Source organism: Cladophialophora carrionii (assembly GCF_000365165.1).
Source record: "Cladophialophora carrionii CBS 160.54 unplaced genomic scaffold supercont1.6, whole genome shotgun sequence".
NCBI lineage: Eukaryota > Fungi > Ascomycota > Eurotiomycetes > Chaetothyriales > Herpotrichiellaceae > Cladophialophora > Cladophialophora carrionii.
This window is the reverse complement of record NW_008481831.1, coordinates 2,276,960-2,292,498: the sequence shown is the minus strand read 5'-3', so window position 1 is coordinate 2,292,498 and position 15,539 is coordinate 2,276,960. Positions and strand designations below refer to the sequence as shown.

The 15,539-nt window shown below is 53.0% G+C and overlaps 7 protein-coding genes across 7 annotated transcripts; 5 read left to right on the top strand and 2 right to left on the bottom strand.

The window, feature by feature from the left end:
* Window positions 1–450: 450 nt before the first annotated feature.
* On the top strand, window positions 451–1,275 carry G647_07790 (uncharacterized protein; the record flags this gene model as incomplete). Its single annotated transcript, XM_008732102.1, has 4 exons — window positions 451–602; window positions 653–934; window positions 983–1,049; window positions 1,102–1,275. The coding sequence occupies 4 exons, from the start codon at window positions 451–453 to the stop codon at window positions 1,273–1,275; spliced, it is 675 nt and encodes a 224-aa protein (XP_008730324.1).
* A 464-nt stretch (window positions 1,276–1,739) lies between these two features.
* G647_07789 (uncharacterized protein) lies at window positions 1,740–3,145 on the top strand (the record flags this gene model as incomplete). The annotated part of the gene is made up of 3 exons (XM_008732101.1): window positions 1,740–1,847; window positions 1,895–2,614; window positions 2,669–3,145. 3 exons carry the CDS (start codon window positions 1,740–1,742, stop codon window positions 3,143–3,145), a joined length of 1,305 nt encoding a protein of 434 aa, XP_008730323.1.
* Window positions 3,146–5,037: 1,892 nt separating this feature from the next.
* On the top strand, window positions 5,038–6,684 carry G647_07788 (uncharacterized protein; the record flags this gene model as incomplete). The annotated part of the gene is made up of 2 exons (XM_008732100.1): window positions 5,038–6,384; window positions 6,493–6,684. 2 exons carry the CDS (start codon window positions 5,038–5,040, stop codon window positions 6,682–6,684), a joined length of 1,539 nt encoding a protein of 512 aa, XP_008730322.1.
* A 2,429-nt stretch (window positions 6,685–9,113) lies between these two features.
* Window positions 9,114–10,736, bottom strand: G647_07787 (uncharacterized protein; the record flags this gene model as incomplete). The annotated part of the gene is made up of 1 exon (XM_008732099.1): window positions 9,114–10,736. One exon carries the CDS (start codon window positions 10,734–10,736, stop codon window positions 9,114–9,116), a length of 1,623 nt encoding a protein of 540 aa, XP_008730321.1.
* Window positions 10,737–11,113: 377 nt separating this feature from the next.
* G647_07786 (uncharacterized protein) lies at window positions 11,114–11,938 on the top strand (the record flags this gene model as incomplete). Its single annotated transcript, XM_008732098.1, has 2 exons — window positions 11,114–11,148; window positions 11,209–11,938. The coding sequence occupies 2 exons, from the start codon at window positions 11,114–11,116 to the stop codon at window positions 11,936–11,938; spliced, it is 765 nt and encodes a 254-aa protein (XP_008730320.1).
* Window positions 11,939–12,107: 169 nt separating this feature from the next.
* G647_07785 (V-type proton ATPase subunit D) lies at window positions 12,108–13,130 on the bottom strand (the record flags this gene model as incomplete). The annotated part of the gene is made up of 6 exons (XM_008732097.1): window positions 12,108–12,313; window positions 12,366–12,416; window positions 12,462–12,836; window positions 12,890–12,900; window positions 12,950–13,059; window positions 13,113–13,130. The coding sequence occupies 6 exons, from the start codon at window positions 13,128–13,130 to the stop codon at window positions 12,108–12,110; spliced, it is 771 nt and encodes a 256-aa protein (XP_008730319.1).
* Window positions 13,131–13,917: 787 nt separating this feature from the next.
* Window positions 13,918–15,449, top strand: G647_07784 (uncharacterized protein; the record flags this gene model as incomplete). The annotated part of the gene is made up of 2 exons (XM_008732096.1): window positions 13,918–14,087; window positions 14,135–15,449. The coding sequence occupies 2 exons, from the start codon at window positions 13,918–13,920 to the stop codon at window positions 15,447–15,449; spliced, it is 1,485 nt and encodes a 494-aa protein (XP_008730318.1).
* Between the last annotated feature and the right edge of the window lie 90 nt (window positions 15,450–15,539).

Genomic DNA, 15,539 nt, shown 5'->3' with positions numbered 1-15,539 from the left:
CCAGACACTGAAAAAAGATGAAAGTGACTTTTACGAGTAGTTAAACAACTCGGAGACTGACTTGCGGTGGTGCTCCGAACTCTTGCAGCGACCTTTAGCGGGGTGAATCGTATTGTACAAAGTTCCAGGCACATCAACAGCCTGACACGTGCGCAGCGAATTTTGGCCACTAAAGAGACAAGACTGACGTCATTGAATTACACATCCAGCCTTGTGAGTTTTGATTGGTTGCGTCAGCTGCTGTTCCTGGAGCTCTGCTCTAGGATTTACTATGTATGGGGTGACCTCCAAGCTTCCACCAAAAGTGTCCGGAGGCATTTCCCGCTTCCGATCAATTCGGTCAACGTCAATTGCTTCTATCCCAAGAGCGCCGCCTTCAGCAGTGATCTCGCTTTCTAGGTATCCCGAGTTATTCCCACCGTCAATCGTCTTTTCAAAGTTCCCGCATCAATGCCGCTGCCGAGACCAGCTGCCCTCCGGGGCTCCATCCAATCCTTTTCTCTCAAGCGCGCAGGAATCCAAGCTCGGACGAGCCTTCGTGGTGTCAGTCGGAGGACATATGCCACTGAGCATGGCGGACAAAAGAGCAGCGACCTTCCCTGGTAGGTCAGGAACACTGAAGCTTCGGTGGTTACTGACCGGAGTCGTACAGGTTAATCGGTTCGATCGTCGTCACTGTCCCAGCTGCTGGCTGGCTATGGCAGCAAGGACCCACCAAGTCCGACCATGGTCATGGCCATGACGCTCATGCTGAAAAGGAAGTTGAAGATGCACCTGCTGAGGAGCCAAAGGAAGAGGAAGAATCACCTAAGGAGGACTCAGGCGAGGACGATGGCGACAAGCAGGAGGAGGGTAAGGAGGAAGGAAAGGAGGAAGAGAAAGAGGAAGGAAAGGAACAATCCGACGATCAGGGTGAAAACAAAGATAAGGAGGTGTAAGTTATACAACCCGGGGCTACGGTACGTACTAATATGATACTCAGGACTCCCAAAGGCACGGCCATATCCGATGACAACGCGAGGGCGTCAGAGTCAAAAGGCGCCAAAGATGTAAGTTCTGTTACGCCATCTCCTCAGGACCTTCCTTGCTGATACCAGGCAGGCTCAAGGCGATGTCTCTGGTTCGAACAACCCCTTCATGGGTTCATCAGGAGAGGAACACAAGCCTGAGGGACCGGCAGCGACGGCGAAGCTTCACGGCACCGTCGACAAGTCCAAGAGACCCGAGGAACCGCCCCGGCCTGACGAGACAGACCAGAAAAAGCAGCAGGAGTGATGCACGGTCGAGGCTGTCCCTTCGCCTTAAGATGGAAACCGCGATGTTTGTGGAGTTACATAGCCACGGCAGTAATCACACATGTGTAGTAAAACATCAGGTCAAGACACGGCATCATGTCCTGAATTTCTTTCCGGTCCAGACAGTAAGACTGCTATGCTTGTGAAGGTGATCTCAAGATCCGGAGCATATACTCCAGATACGGTGATACGCGGATACGAGGGCTTCGATCAGGTTGACATTTCGCTGGGAAATTGCTGTGGTCCTCTCTCTCCTTTTGTGTGGAGTGGTGCGGTCGCGCACGGAGCTTCTGCGGAGGCTGACTGTTCATTTCAAGGCCCTTCACATGCACCTTTAATGCGTCCGGCCTGACCACATAATTGCCCTCTGCTCCGATCACTCACTTACAACCACTTTTCTGTTGACTTCGGAGGCGCGGGCTCTCATTGCCATCATCATCCACCATGGCGCGCCCACGCCGGACGTCGAGCAACCTTGGTGGCGATCCTCGCGGGGACACTGGTGCTCCTGCTCTGGCCACCATGGCACTGCGGCCCACTGAACAGATATCTGTACGATGTACCCAACGCAGTGCTCTGACGGTCCTGACAGTTTGTAGGCACGCGAGAGAGACCTCAAGCCGCACTCCAAAAGACGGAAAGCAAGATCGGCCTTTCGAAAATGGAAGCAAGTCTCCCTGCGCCACACCTGGCTCAACCCTCTCCTCCTCCTCCTCGCATTGCTCGGGGCGTACTACATAAACCCAGGCGAGCAGAATCCTCTCCATAAAGCCATATTCCTGTCATACCCTCTCGGACCAGATTATCCGGGTGGACCGAACATGTATGGCAAGGGCAAGGCCGACTTTGCCTTCGTTGGATTCTACACCATCTTCTTTACATTCACGAGAGAATTCATGATGCAACGGGTCATCCGTCCCATGGCAATACGATGCGGCATTACGAAGCGAGCCAAGCAATCGCGCTTTATGGAACAAGTCTACACAGCCATGTACTTCGCCGTCTTCGGCCCGTTCGGTCTCTACGTGATGAAGCAGGGCACACTGTGGTATTTCAACACAACGGCCATGTTTGAAGGCTTCCCTCACCGCAAGCACGAAGGGATCTTCAAGGCCTACTATTTGTTGCAGGCAGCATATTGGGCGCAGCAAGCCATAGTCCTCGTCCTACAACTGGAAAAGCCTCGCAAGGACTTTAAGGAGTTGGTCTTCCACCACATCATCACACTTGCTCTCATTGGACTGAGCTACCGCTTCCACTTTGCAAAGATGGGCATTGCCGTCTATATCACACACGACATAAGTGACTTTTTTCTTGCGGTGAATAGCGGCTCTTCCCTATAATCGATGTATCGCATGCTGACAAGACCCCAGACCTCCAAAACGCTTAACTACCTTGACTCGATTATTGTCGGACCCTACTATCTCATGTTCATGGGCATCTGGATTTACCTGCGCCACTGGATCAACTGGAAAATCCTGTGGGCGACTCTGACCGAATTCAGGACCGTCGGCCCCTTCGACTTGAACTGGGAGACCCAGCAATACAAGTGCTGGATCAGCCAGTATATCACGTTCTCCCTTCTTGCCTGTCTTCAAGCCGTCAATCTTTTCTGGCTATTCCTGATCCTCCGCATCGCGAAGAACTATGTGTTCTCCAATATAACGGTCGATGAGCGGAGCGAGGATGAAGAGGAGGAAGAGGATACTAATATCCCCGGAAAGGACGAAAAGAAGCCTTTGGAAAATGCCAAGGTCAATGGCAACAGGCCAGTTGTGCTCGTCAATGGAGAGCCTGTTGAAGGCGAAAGTCGGCCTGACGGGGTGAGGGAAAGGAAGAGGAAGGGCTAGTCTGGCAAGTGTCACGCATGCAATGAGTCTTAGCGGGTTGTACTCATAGGATAACGGTATGTACAACTATAATTAAGAGTGAAATGTGCTGAGGAAACCGAGAGATAAACGTGTCGTGGGTTCCTTCGTGGTAGTCGAACTTGGATCGCCCTTCTTCCTGAGTGAATGGTTCAATATACATGTACCTGCAAACATTTTCATCTTTCCCTCAGTTTCACTCACCACTCACTGCCCTACACCCAGCAATTCTCCTTGCTACAATTGCTGAAGGCTTGCCCATCACCTATTCAAAACCCTTTGGGTGATGACTACTTGTTCACTTGTCCTCCTTCCTGCCCTCATTGCTCGTACCGCCTGAAATGAGCCTGCCAACTCCTCCTGCACCTTGCACTGCATGCCATTTGGCATCGCGAATGCTTTGCAAGGTCATCACAACACGGATGCTGCCAGATGGTAACCTTGAGTAAAACGGGACCACAGGAGCAGAGCAAATTTTGAGCCCTTGGTCAACATCAAAGAAAGTCCACATCATCCTCGCACCTTCAAGTGGAACATCAAGAACGCAAGAAGGAGAGTTGGCAACACAGAGTACAAGTAAAGAGACTTCCTCGACTTCGGCGACGATATGGTTGATTCCCTCTTCTGATTCCGATCCCACAACTTGCGCCACAGCTCCGTCAGGGTATAGGGCATTGCCTCCAGCTCCATGTAGTTGGTTGCAATAGACGCTACAGGCCTCTTCGTCGCCAAGCGCCTACTCATCGACTTTGTATCTGGGGTGTTCGCCGGAGTCAGATAGATAATGCTGCTCGGTTGACCATGTCCTCTGTACTCTGGTGAGGTGAATCGACTGGGATCAAACCAAGTCGGTTCTCTGCTGCGCCCAACCGAGCGCCATGCTCGTCAACACCCGCAGAGAAGTGACATTCTCCATTCGAGCACTGCACCACTATGTCGAAGACCATATCACCGAACCCACAATCTGATATGTGGCATGAGAAAATGTTGTTCCAGAAGTATTACCGGAATACCGCCGAAGGAATCCAAGGCTTCGCCAACACCATCTTTCGTGCTGCGATCACATCAGCTCGCCATGTGGGGTAGCTTCACCATCATTCATCAGGGTCTGTGCCAATTAGGTACGAGTCTTGACCTCCAACTCTAAACACCAGTAGCGTGATGTGGAGAAGATTCTGTGCATTGCAGGGCTTTCGAAAGGGAAGGGAGATCTCGCAGATCTGAGGAGCTGTCCGATGCGGACATCTTTCGATCAAGGACCTAGAGAGAGAGATTTCAGCATCGGCAGGTTATGACTAGTAACAAGGCCAAAAGTCGAGCAGCACCCAAGAGGGATCATCACCGTTTCTGACGCAGTGGCTTCCTGGAGGTTGCTCAAGGTAGGGCAGGCGTCGAGACCCCTCGGCAGTTGTGTGGCCCAGGATAGGTTAGTTCCAGGTCAAGGACTTCTGCTCCATGACTACCCCATCTTCACACATCAGTCAGATCCCTCCACGAGACCAGATTGCCAAAGCATGGGCGTCCAGGTCAGCCCGGCCGTCTGCCCGTCGCAAATCCCGGGCAGCCTGTGGCAGCACTGGGACCATGCTCGCTGGCCACAGATCGTGGGGCTAGACGTGTGGGGCATTCTCCTTTGCGTGAGATGGGGAATCATCGACCGAGCGACCGCTGTCCACGAGCATTGTGTGGCAGGCGTGGAGGCAGGAGCATCACCATGATTTCGTTAAGCACTGCCCTGAGTGGTATGGGCATCACAGGTGGTGGTACTGTAGTGGCGGCGGGAGGTTTTTAACCTACTTCTTCTTAATCGTTTCTGTCTTCCGCCAAACGACGACTCCATCATTACCGCACCAGACATCAACATTAGCACCAGCATGGAGATCAAAACGACCGAGGAAGCGCCCTTGACCAAGTCCGCCGTTCTGACTGCATGGCACGTGGTGGCTGCTCATCCGTTCTTGATCCTTTTCGTCCTTCTATTTGTACGACCTCTCTGGAGACGATATTCCTCCCCTCTGCGACAGTTCCCCGGCCCGTTCATTGCATCATGCACTAGAGCATGGAAAGTCTGGAGTACCTGGACAGGCCACACCGAGCAGCACCACATCGCCTTGCACCAGAAATATGGTCCCGTTGTACGGATTGCACCGAACGAGGTTTCTTTCTCCAACCCCGAGGCCGCGATCGAACTGTTCAAGACGGGGAAAGGCTTCCACAAGACCGATTTCTACGGCGTCTTTCCGCCCCCCGAGAACCCCGATATCTTCACTGAGACTCGGGAAGCGGTCCATGGCGTGAAGAAGCGGTACGCAGCGACGCCTTACAGCCTGGCGTCCATGCAGCAAAGCACGCCCCGCATCGAGGAGACCGAGAAGCTGTTGCTGTCCAAGCTGGACGAGTTTGCCGACAACAACAAGGTCTGCGACCTCGGCGATTGGCTTCATTTCTTTGCCTTTGACGTCCTCGGCGAAGTCGCCTTCTCCAAGAAATTCGGGTTCCTGGAAGCTGGAGTCGACGTGGACAACAACATCAAAACGATCGACAACTCGCAGTGGTACAATGGCATCATTGGCCAGGTACCTTGGCTCGACCACATCTTCCGACGAAATCCGCTTTGGAATCTGATCCCTTTCCTGTCGACCAAGAACGCCCTCGTCACTCGGACGGCACTCGGACAGCTGGAGAAGCGCCAGAAACCCGCCAACGGCGAGAAGGTCGAATACAAGGATCTCCTCAACAGCTTGATCATCGCCCAACAGGAACATCCCGAGGCTCTGAGCCGTGGCGATGTGTTTGCCATTGCTCATGGCGCCATCTTTGCCGGGAGCGACTCGACTGCCAGCACGATGCAGAGCTTCTTCTGGTACGTCTTGGCGAACAAAAGGGTCTACGAGAAGCTGGTCGAGGAAATCATGTCGGCCAACCTGTCAGAGATGGTCCAGTACAACGAGTCGCAGAACCTACCGTACTTCCAGGCCTGTCTGAAGGAAGCCATGAGGATTGCCCCGGCTGTGGGACTGAACATCACGAGGAAGGTCCCTCCTGGAGGTGCTGAGATCGACGGCGTCAAGCTCCCCGCGGGCACGGCCGTCGCCGTCAACGGATGGGTTTTACACCGACACAAGGGCATCTTTGGCGAAGATGCCGATGTCTTCAGACCGGAGAGATGGCTGGAAGGTGACAAGGAGAAGATCAAGTTGATGGAGCGGTGTATGTTCCAGGTAAGTTGCCAGCCAAAGCTGTCTGTCTCCATCGTCGAGCCACAGGCTATCTGTTTGTATCGTCGAGCCGAACCTGGGACAAATTGCTAACGGTGATATCACGTCTAGTTCGGCGGCGGTTCTCACGTCTGCATCGGTCGACATCTCGCCCTGCTCGAAATGAACAAGATCATCCCCGAAATTATCCGTCGGTACGATATTCAACTAGTCAACCCGGGGAAGAAACTCGAGCACCATTCCAGCTTTTTCGTCGTGCAGTGGGGACTGTTGACGTACATGCGGTTACGGGAGAAGGTTTGAACGGGTCAAGTCTATCACGATAGGTTTATGGACAGGCAAGCTACTGTAGCTTTTTTAAATTACAAATTGAAGCCGCGTACTCGTAAGGTGCTGCAGGGTTGACATTGGTCGGTGGAAATCACCCGAATTGCACAGTGATTCACCCTTCTTTTGTCGGAACCGAAAACTCGGGAAACAGAATAGCATACCGGGGTGTGCTCCGTACGAGGGACCGAGCGGCGAATATTGACCTCTCCAAAGTCCAATGTTTTCTGTGCTTCCAGACCTGAGCTGAGCATCCCGCCAATTGACCTTGACCCCATGCATGACTTAACCAACCCGCCCCCCCCGGACTCAGTGTGTCACATGTTTTCGCAAGGCGAAGATGCAGCACCACGAGCACGCGTGGGACTCATGTACCAGTACCAGTTGTGACAGGGGCAGCCATGTCAATGCAGGTGGACGACTTCCTCCTGTCGAGGTTCTTTGACGGCACGACATTTCGCACAAGTGGCTGGGATCAATGTTCAACGGGCTCGAGACTTCGCCGAGCACCACTAAGTTATGGGTGACGATTCAAACATTGCAATCTTCCACGGTGTGTCCGCCTCGCACGTATATGAAATACCGACGCTGGCTGAAATGGTCCTTGCTGGCTTCCTGAATGAACTGGATGGATATCATCATTGATGATTCCGACATCCGCTGACGATCCACACATGCTAGTTCAAGATGGAGCATCGAAAATGAACGATCGATCCTCGCTGCGGTACGTGCCCGCAATCGAAAGCGTCTGAGCGATGTTGGCAGGACTTTGAATTCTGGAGAGACCGCTTCGTCATGGCAAAGTAGGTTGTCGGGGAGCATCAACCAGGAGGCATGTTGCAAGCCAAGCAAGACAACCGCAACCATGTGCAGGAGTGGACGTTCTGCCTTGCCGTCGTTGTCCGTGTTCTGACGGCCGTTGCCTGCATCAAGGGGGCATGGCAGGTTTATAAAGGCTACCGTATGTTAAGGTAGAAGGAGTCTCGAGGATCGTGTCAACAACATCGTAGTGTCGCTCTGGAACGAGTTCGACAGCCGGCTTGACGGCATTGGGGACGGCATGAAAAAGTACTTCACGCAGAGAGAGTGTATCTGTTGCAGTTACCTAAGGAAGACGGGAGAACTTACCTCGTTTCCTGCAGAGCCGCTGTACTCAGCCGTTTACCATGGCGCATACCGCAAGGCCCGCGCACTGGGCCCAGTCTCCCTTCCATCTCCGGAATCGGTCAAGCGCCGGGCTCTTCGAACTTTCCACCCAGGCACACCCATAAATTCTGTTATAATTTCGAGGCGCACGTGGAGAAAGGAGGCGGCTGGACATCTAGATCAGGGATTCGACTGCGATTCAGGAACAAGTTGAACCCCAGGCAGCTTCTGAGATTGAGGGTCTGCTCCGAACTCGCGGTTTGAGAGGGCGGTTCGGGTTGTGGAGACTCTGCTCACGGCCCAGATACACTCCCCTGCATCGGGATGACCAATTGTAACGCTTCTTCTTTCCCTGGCCCGCAACTCGCAGCGGCCACATTGCATGGCGGTCAGGAGTTGAAGTGATAGAGCCACGGCACAACGAGGACGTTTGTATTCCAGATGGCTAACGTGTGTTTCATCCGCTAGGAGCATTGATCGGTATGTGACGCGAAATTGTCTGCCATGCAAGAAATTGCACGGCTAGCGAGCCTTCGGTTTCGGACATAAATATTGCATCCCCCGGCGGCATCAACAACGGCGCGGTGCGACTGGTGTGTTCGGTTTGTGGAGCAAGGAGCTCGTGTGAGGCGCCAGTATCTTGATGTATTCTTGGTCATGTTGTACTTCACGAAGCATGGTGACGCTGTAAATGGGGACGGAGGAACCCAGATTCGCTGGACTGCTGCGTAGATAGTTGGTGGTACCGTAGCGCTGTGGGTAGTCCCTATAAAGCGAGCATCCAGGTTGACTGCCCCGTGTTCTTGGGCTCAAGATAAAAAGTATCTCCTCGTAGCTGAAGGACCGTTGTCTTCATCCCGATCGTTCAATTCTTTCCTCACTCGTCTACCATTTGCTCAAATTTCCTTGTGTTGAAAGCCGAAGAGTGCCTCGAGAACCACACACCAGCATTTCTCTCTATACCACGCCGCGACTGCTCAACATCGGCCAGCATGGGGATAAGCAAAACCGTGATGATCCTGATCATCATTTGCAGTGCAGCTGTATCGGTGGTGATCGGGTATGCCATGTATAGGCTAATGTTCTTCCACGAACCGCCCCGTCCATTCCAGATGTCGGATGAGCAGGTATCATACATGCGAAGTGTCAAGGACAGAAATGTCCAGGGATTGATGTTGGAAGCTGGGATGCCCAAGCCAATCTGACAGTCCCAATCTGACAGTCTCTCTGGAAGAGATAAGTTCGACTGGGGCTTCACCTCACATTTTGACGATATGTTCGGTCGGAGTCCAAACACCACCGTCGCCTTCACGCCGCCATATGCCATATTCCAGAAAATGCACGGGTTCACCAGAGGTTGCATCCACCAGCTCCGTCAGCCTCTCCCGATACACCCGATGGTCTTCGGCCGGGAGCAAATCAGCTTTGTGAGGAGGCCACTCTGCACAAAACACGCCTTCCTCACTGCCACAGGCTTCTTCGATCCCGACAATCCTCTTGGCCACCGCCGCCATTCCTTCAGCTTTGGCGATATACTCCATGCGGGGCGCCTCATTCTCGAGCAAGAAAATCGCTTCTCGACGGATAAGCGGATGGCGGCACTTGGTTGCGACGTAGTAAAGAGCCGGGAGGATGCGCGTTTCAAAGACAAATACCGGACGTCGGGATCTTCTTCGTTGGATGGCGACCACGCGGCGAATGTACGCGATTATTGATCGAAATTGAGCCATGAATTCGTCCAGGGTTGTCTGATACATGCTCACAGAGGACGATACCACGACGTAGAAGTGGTTAAACGACAACATCAGAGTTGAATAGAGCTCGTCTTCATCAGGACATTCCGAGATAGCCCGTCTCTGTCTTTTGACCACCTCCTGTATAGCTGTTTCCAGAAAGCGAATTCTATTCCTCACCTTCTCCCACCACTCGATGAGGTCTGGCGTGGGAAGCCAGGCTTTTGGCATTATCGACCTTATCCCGTCGATGTGTTCGAGAAATCCGTGCACCTCGTCAAGCAATAGATAACCTTCCTCCCTGATTTCTGATAAAGAATCGAAAGTCATGTTGATATGACTATTCACCTTTCTCAGGGAAGCAGGAAGTTCTTTGGAGATGGACATGTGTCTTAGCAGAGATTGGACCGTGCCTTCGACCGAACCCACGTCGCGTGCCGCTGTAGTTGAATAGTTGCCCGCGCCCTTCTCTGCGAGCATATTATTCATGGCCAGTGCTCGGTAATAAAGCACCATTGCCCCATCTAGATTATCTTGAAGACACTCGATGCTGATGTAGAGTAGGCAGGTTACCATGAGCATACCCGGCGACACACTGCCGTGAGTCATACGTTTCTGAAGGCCATGCAGCGATTTGCTATACCACTTGACAGCCAAGCGGTGATTGTCGTCGGCCAACGTGGATGCTTTCGGCCCCGGTAAAAGCCAGCGCCACGAAATTTGGGGATGGCGAATGAGACATGACAGGGCATTGACCGCGTCCCAGATGATCTTGTCGGATTGACTGAGTTGGGGAATGACTTGATGCCAAAAGTGTTGATCGACAATCCGCGAAAAGCCAGGCAGCACGTCACTCATAAAGAATTCGAAAGCCTGTACCTCGAGCCGACTTGCATGTGCATAGCTTGAAATGCATCCGACGTGGGCCAGAGTAGGCGATGCAGACGCCGCTGGGGGTTGTTCTCGTGAGTTGATGGCGTTCACATAGCCCTCACATTTCCTTCCAGTGCTTGAGCACCGCAGACAAGCTGGCTTTTCCTCTCCACACTTGACCTTGCGAATCTTGCATGTCAGACAGCCGCCATTACTCTTGATTCTGCTACCGAGTCGACCTTTTCTAGGCGGGGTTGCTACTGCGGCGCTGCTCATGTTGCATCTTTGAGCGTGACCAGGAGCGGCGAAGGGGGGTGGGCTACCTCATGAAGGATCGCGTCTTGAGAAGGATCCTGGCGACTTTGTTACTGAGTTGGAACGACCCGAAGCGCCGGGACGAAAGAAGAAGGCGAGGAAAGGAGCACTGCCTTGACTAGGCCTCGAGTAACGCCACAGTTGAAACCAAAGTCGAACTGCGAAAGAGCTCTAATGCAAGCGGCGGGGTGGAAAATCTCAGTCACGTGATCGGGCTGTCCCTGTCCTGGCATCGCATCTTCCGACCAGCGACTACACCTGGTGAAACTTACCCTGAACATCCCTTCAGGCGTACAGACAGATCGGGTACCGGAAACCACCAGTCCGAGTCCGCCGCCATGGCGACCGCCATGCAAAATGCGCCGTCCTCTACGTATGTTTCTGGTTCACGTCTCAACCGACATCCTCGCCCATATCACTAACGGCGCTCTAGAGTTTATGTCAAAAACCTCGAAGAACGGATAAAAGTCGACCAGTTGAAATCAGCCCTTTCCGAAATCTTCTCCGAGTACGGCAATATCATCGACCTGGTGGCAAAGACGAACTTGAAAGCAAAAGGTCAAGCATTCGTTGTGTTTGACAACGCCGACTCTGCCGCCAAAGCGATCGAAGAAATTAATGGCTTCGAGCTGTTCGATAAGCCGATGCAGCTAGACTTTGCACGGACGAGGTCGGACGCGACGGTGCTTAAAGAAGACGGCGAGCAGGGCCTGGAAAAGTGGAAGAGAGCGAGACTTGCGGAGAAAGAGAGAAAACAGGCGTTGGAGGCTACACAGCAGAAGATGCTCAAGAGACCGGCCGCGGCACCTGCTGACGCCGCCGCGGGAGCAGGACTGGCGGCACGGCCGGTGAAGACGGCCAAGGGAGCGGGCTTGAAACCGTCGGGCGCGAATGCTGCGGCCATCATCCCAGATGAATACCTACCGCCCAACAAGATTCTGTTCTTACGGGATCTGCCGGACAGCTACGACGCGGATGGCCTGAGCAGGATATTCAGCCGCTTTGAAGGCTTCAAGGAAGTTAGAATGGTGCCCGGCCGCAAGGGGATCGCCTTCGTGGAATACGAGGCCGAAGCGGGAGCAATCAGTGCCAAAGAAGCCACGGCAGGCATGCAGCTGGGCGACGAGGGCAAAGGTATCCGCGTCACCTACCAGCGTGCTTGAAGGAAATGCTACGAAAACGACGTGCAAGAGTTACGGTCTTCTCATGTCGGCAGCAAAAGGACTGCTATATTTATCGATACCCATGCATGGCTCGCGAAACGGAAGATTGGCGTTGACGGGGCTTCCAAGTGTACACCAAACCTGCAGAAACTCCGCGCCGTGAAAGACATCAAAAGATAACGTCTTCATCCTCGTGTTCACCAAGGACATCTTGCGCTTCAGCACCATTTTCCTGCTCTGGTTTCCCTTTCTCTGCTTCTTTCTTCCGCTTCATCTCTGCATCAGCGGCAGCCTGGTCTCTCTGCTTCTTGCCTGAGACTTTCTTGAGTCTGTAGAACTCTTCGCGGTCCAGTTCGTCGAGTTCCGAGTTAATATCTGGGCACGCGTTAGTGTCTGCGCCATCGTACAGCATCTCCACTGGGCTCACATTTGATGGTGTTCTCCGTCCGTGGAATAATGACATGCTCGATGGCATTGACTGAGATGGTCAGTTCAGTCTCGGCATTGAATTCATTTGACGCACCTCTCCGATTCACCACTTTGATGACCTCGTCTAAGATCATGAACGCAGTCTGCAAGCTGGCCAGTTCGACCAGAGTCTCGACTGCTCGGGTGTAGGTCTCCCGACATCTCTGCACCTGCTGACCTCCCTTACCCAGACCCGTCAGGCCGAAGTCATTAATCTCGTCCTTGGTGTATCCTTCAAACTGTGGTAGAAAGACTCCCGAGACGTTCTCTTGCTTGGTCTTGATTCTGAACCGTGCTGTCTTGACGGACTCTTGGATTTGGTAGCCCACGTCTCCTCCAACAGCGTACGTGACTTCGGCGAGGGAGAAGGCGGCGATCTGCATGACTCGACCCATCTTACGCTTGGCCTCGTCGATTCGTTTGAGGATCTCTGCATTGGTTCAGCTTAACGTCGCCCAGGGTCGGCATTACGCTCATGCACACCTCGAAAACGCCTAGTTCAAGGTCAGCATCTGGTGACCTCTGTTCTTCTTGCGACCTCACTTTGTCAAAGCTTCACTCTTTCTCTTGAGCAAGCTGTGGCCGGTCTGCGCTCCCTTCAACTTGCTGTTCATCTGACCCAACGCCTGCCGCGTGGGGAAGACGGCCTCTCGCTACAGTCCATGTCAGAAGTGTTGCACCTTCACATCCCTCAGGATGCGCTTACCCCTGCTCCTGAAGACATTTTGCCTGTTAAGCGCTCGTATGCCGACTAAACGGGCTATCTTCACACAGGATCGCAATGTGCTGTCGACGAAGCCCAGCTAGTAGTTTGGCTGGCGAGACGAGCACAGGCTTGCATTGCAGCTGCGAGTGATCCACCCGAGAGGCTTCAAACAGGCATGACGTCGCCAAGCTCGCCAAGCTCGCTAAAACTTTACTCCGTCGATTCTCTAAAGGCGCACTCCCACCACTCCCAGTCTCTCATGTCTCTTTGCGAGTATTATGTGATTCCGCAAGACGCCAGAGGGTTGAACAGCGACGCAGCACTCTTGATCGTCAGCCCATTTTTCATGACGCCTCGTGCTACGCTAGGAGCCAATCCGCTTATGACCAGTGACAGACCACGGGGAATGTGAGTAAAAACCCTTGTCATGCAGGAGCCGTTGACAGGTCCATGTCCTTGCGGATGGGACCCCAGCTTCGACTCTCTGATGAACACAAACTTGCCCTAGACGCCTATTCCGTACTGATCACAGCTTCACCCGTACGCACTTCTATGTGAGCTTCCAACTCTCCTGCGCAAGAACTCTCCACTGCCACCAGCGACTGGATGAGCCATGGCCAATCTTCTCGCGGTGCGAGTGCTAGCGCCATGCCGGCAACTTTTGATCCTGCAAGTTTGAGGAAGAAGCATTACGTCTCAGCCTTAATTGCTTCCATCTTGTCCCTCCAGGGTATAAAACATCGCGCAGCTGTGATTTGTTTCCGTCGAGGATGAGCTCCCAGGAATCTGCAGCTTCATCGGACTGATGTCTTCAATCACTCTCAACCCTCCTATACCTCGCACGCGCGCCCGGGCGTACTCCGAGGACCAATGGGGCCAGAAGAAAGCGCTCTTCTCGCGATTGTACCGGGACAAAGGCAAGAGCCTTCGTGATGTACAAGCAATACTTGCAGAAGAGTACGGTTTTCATCCCGCGTGAGTATGATTCTTTATCCACAATCACCAAAGCTAAGACGCTGTAGAGTGGCTATGCTGAAGACTCGGATCCAGAAGTGGGGCCTTGATCGAAAGAAGAAACAGCCTGATATGCTCTATGCTCTGCGGATCGTCCTCGAAAGACAAGCCTTGAGAAAAGACACAAGTTTTGTCATCCGCGATCGAGTGGTGAAGTCGGACGACATCAAGAGATATAAGCGCAAAGGTGTGCTCGATTTACAAGCACTTCTTCGGGAGTCGCCTGCTGCGGATGCTACAACAGAGATCGAATGTCACACTCCCGAAACTGTGGCAACCTTTGAAATCCCGGAAACGAACGTACAAGCATTGGCAGCACCTGATCTGGATGGCAACCGCGTCACCGGTGGAAACCTGGAAGCCACACTCGATCCTGGTCATGTCGACTCTGTCGTCTCGTCAACTCAAGAGATGAACCACTTGGATGCCCTGCTGTACCACAGCCGGGTTTACTACGACTCTGTTTTTCAAACTTCTACCTGGCACGACAGTTTCAGCCGCCAATCGCTGAGACCATCGGAGGGCTTTTATGATCTTTTCCTGGGTGGCCAGGCTTTTCTTTACCTCGGTTTCGTCCCTTCAGCATTCTGTATGTTTAACCTTGCTTTCAACGAGGCCAGCCTGCTTTTGACGCAACAGCATATTTTGTCTCTCCTATATTTCTACAGCATCATACTCCCCAACCGGGTCCATCCCGGCCAGGAAGTCTTGGTTCAGCTATTCCGATTTATCATGGAAAAGGTACAGACCCGTCATTCGCAGATGCACTGCATTCATCGTTCCATGTCCATCATCAACAGATTGTCTATTAGTGACAGAGGGGAAGCATCGAGTCGTGTTTTCCAAGCCATCTTCGATCGCCTGCGAATGCCGGGCTCCAACGATTCTAAGCCGCTAGAAATCGATCCCAATACGACTTACGAAACGTTGGGCTATTCCGGCCGCTACTGGAGTCTCGGTTTCCTGAAACCGCTTTCAGCGGCAGTGCAAAGCATAGCTAGAAAGAACCCCTCTGCTTTCGACGTCCCACCTGCGGGTGAGACAACATTTCGCACCATGGGGTGCTGCTCATGCAACGCCACAGTGATGGCAGGAATGACGACACACGGCAGATATGAGCACTCGCGAGTAGAGACGGGCGAGCATCACGACAGCAAATACTCCAACACCGTAGCACTTGGGAACAGTGAAGGAGATTCTGCAGAATCCGAGAAGACGCCACGGGAACGACAACAATTCTTATACGCTTCTGCCACCTCGAAGCCCGCTCAGGACTTCATGGCAATCGCACCGAGTGGAGAAGGACTTCCTCTATTCGATTGATCTAGTCAGACAGCCCCGGAGCGTCGATTTTGTTAATCTGTGGTGGGGACGAGCAATCATGTCAATAATTCCGTGCAATGGGACTCGTTA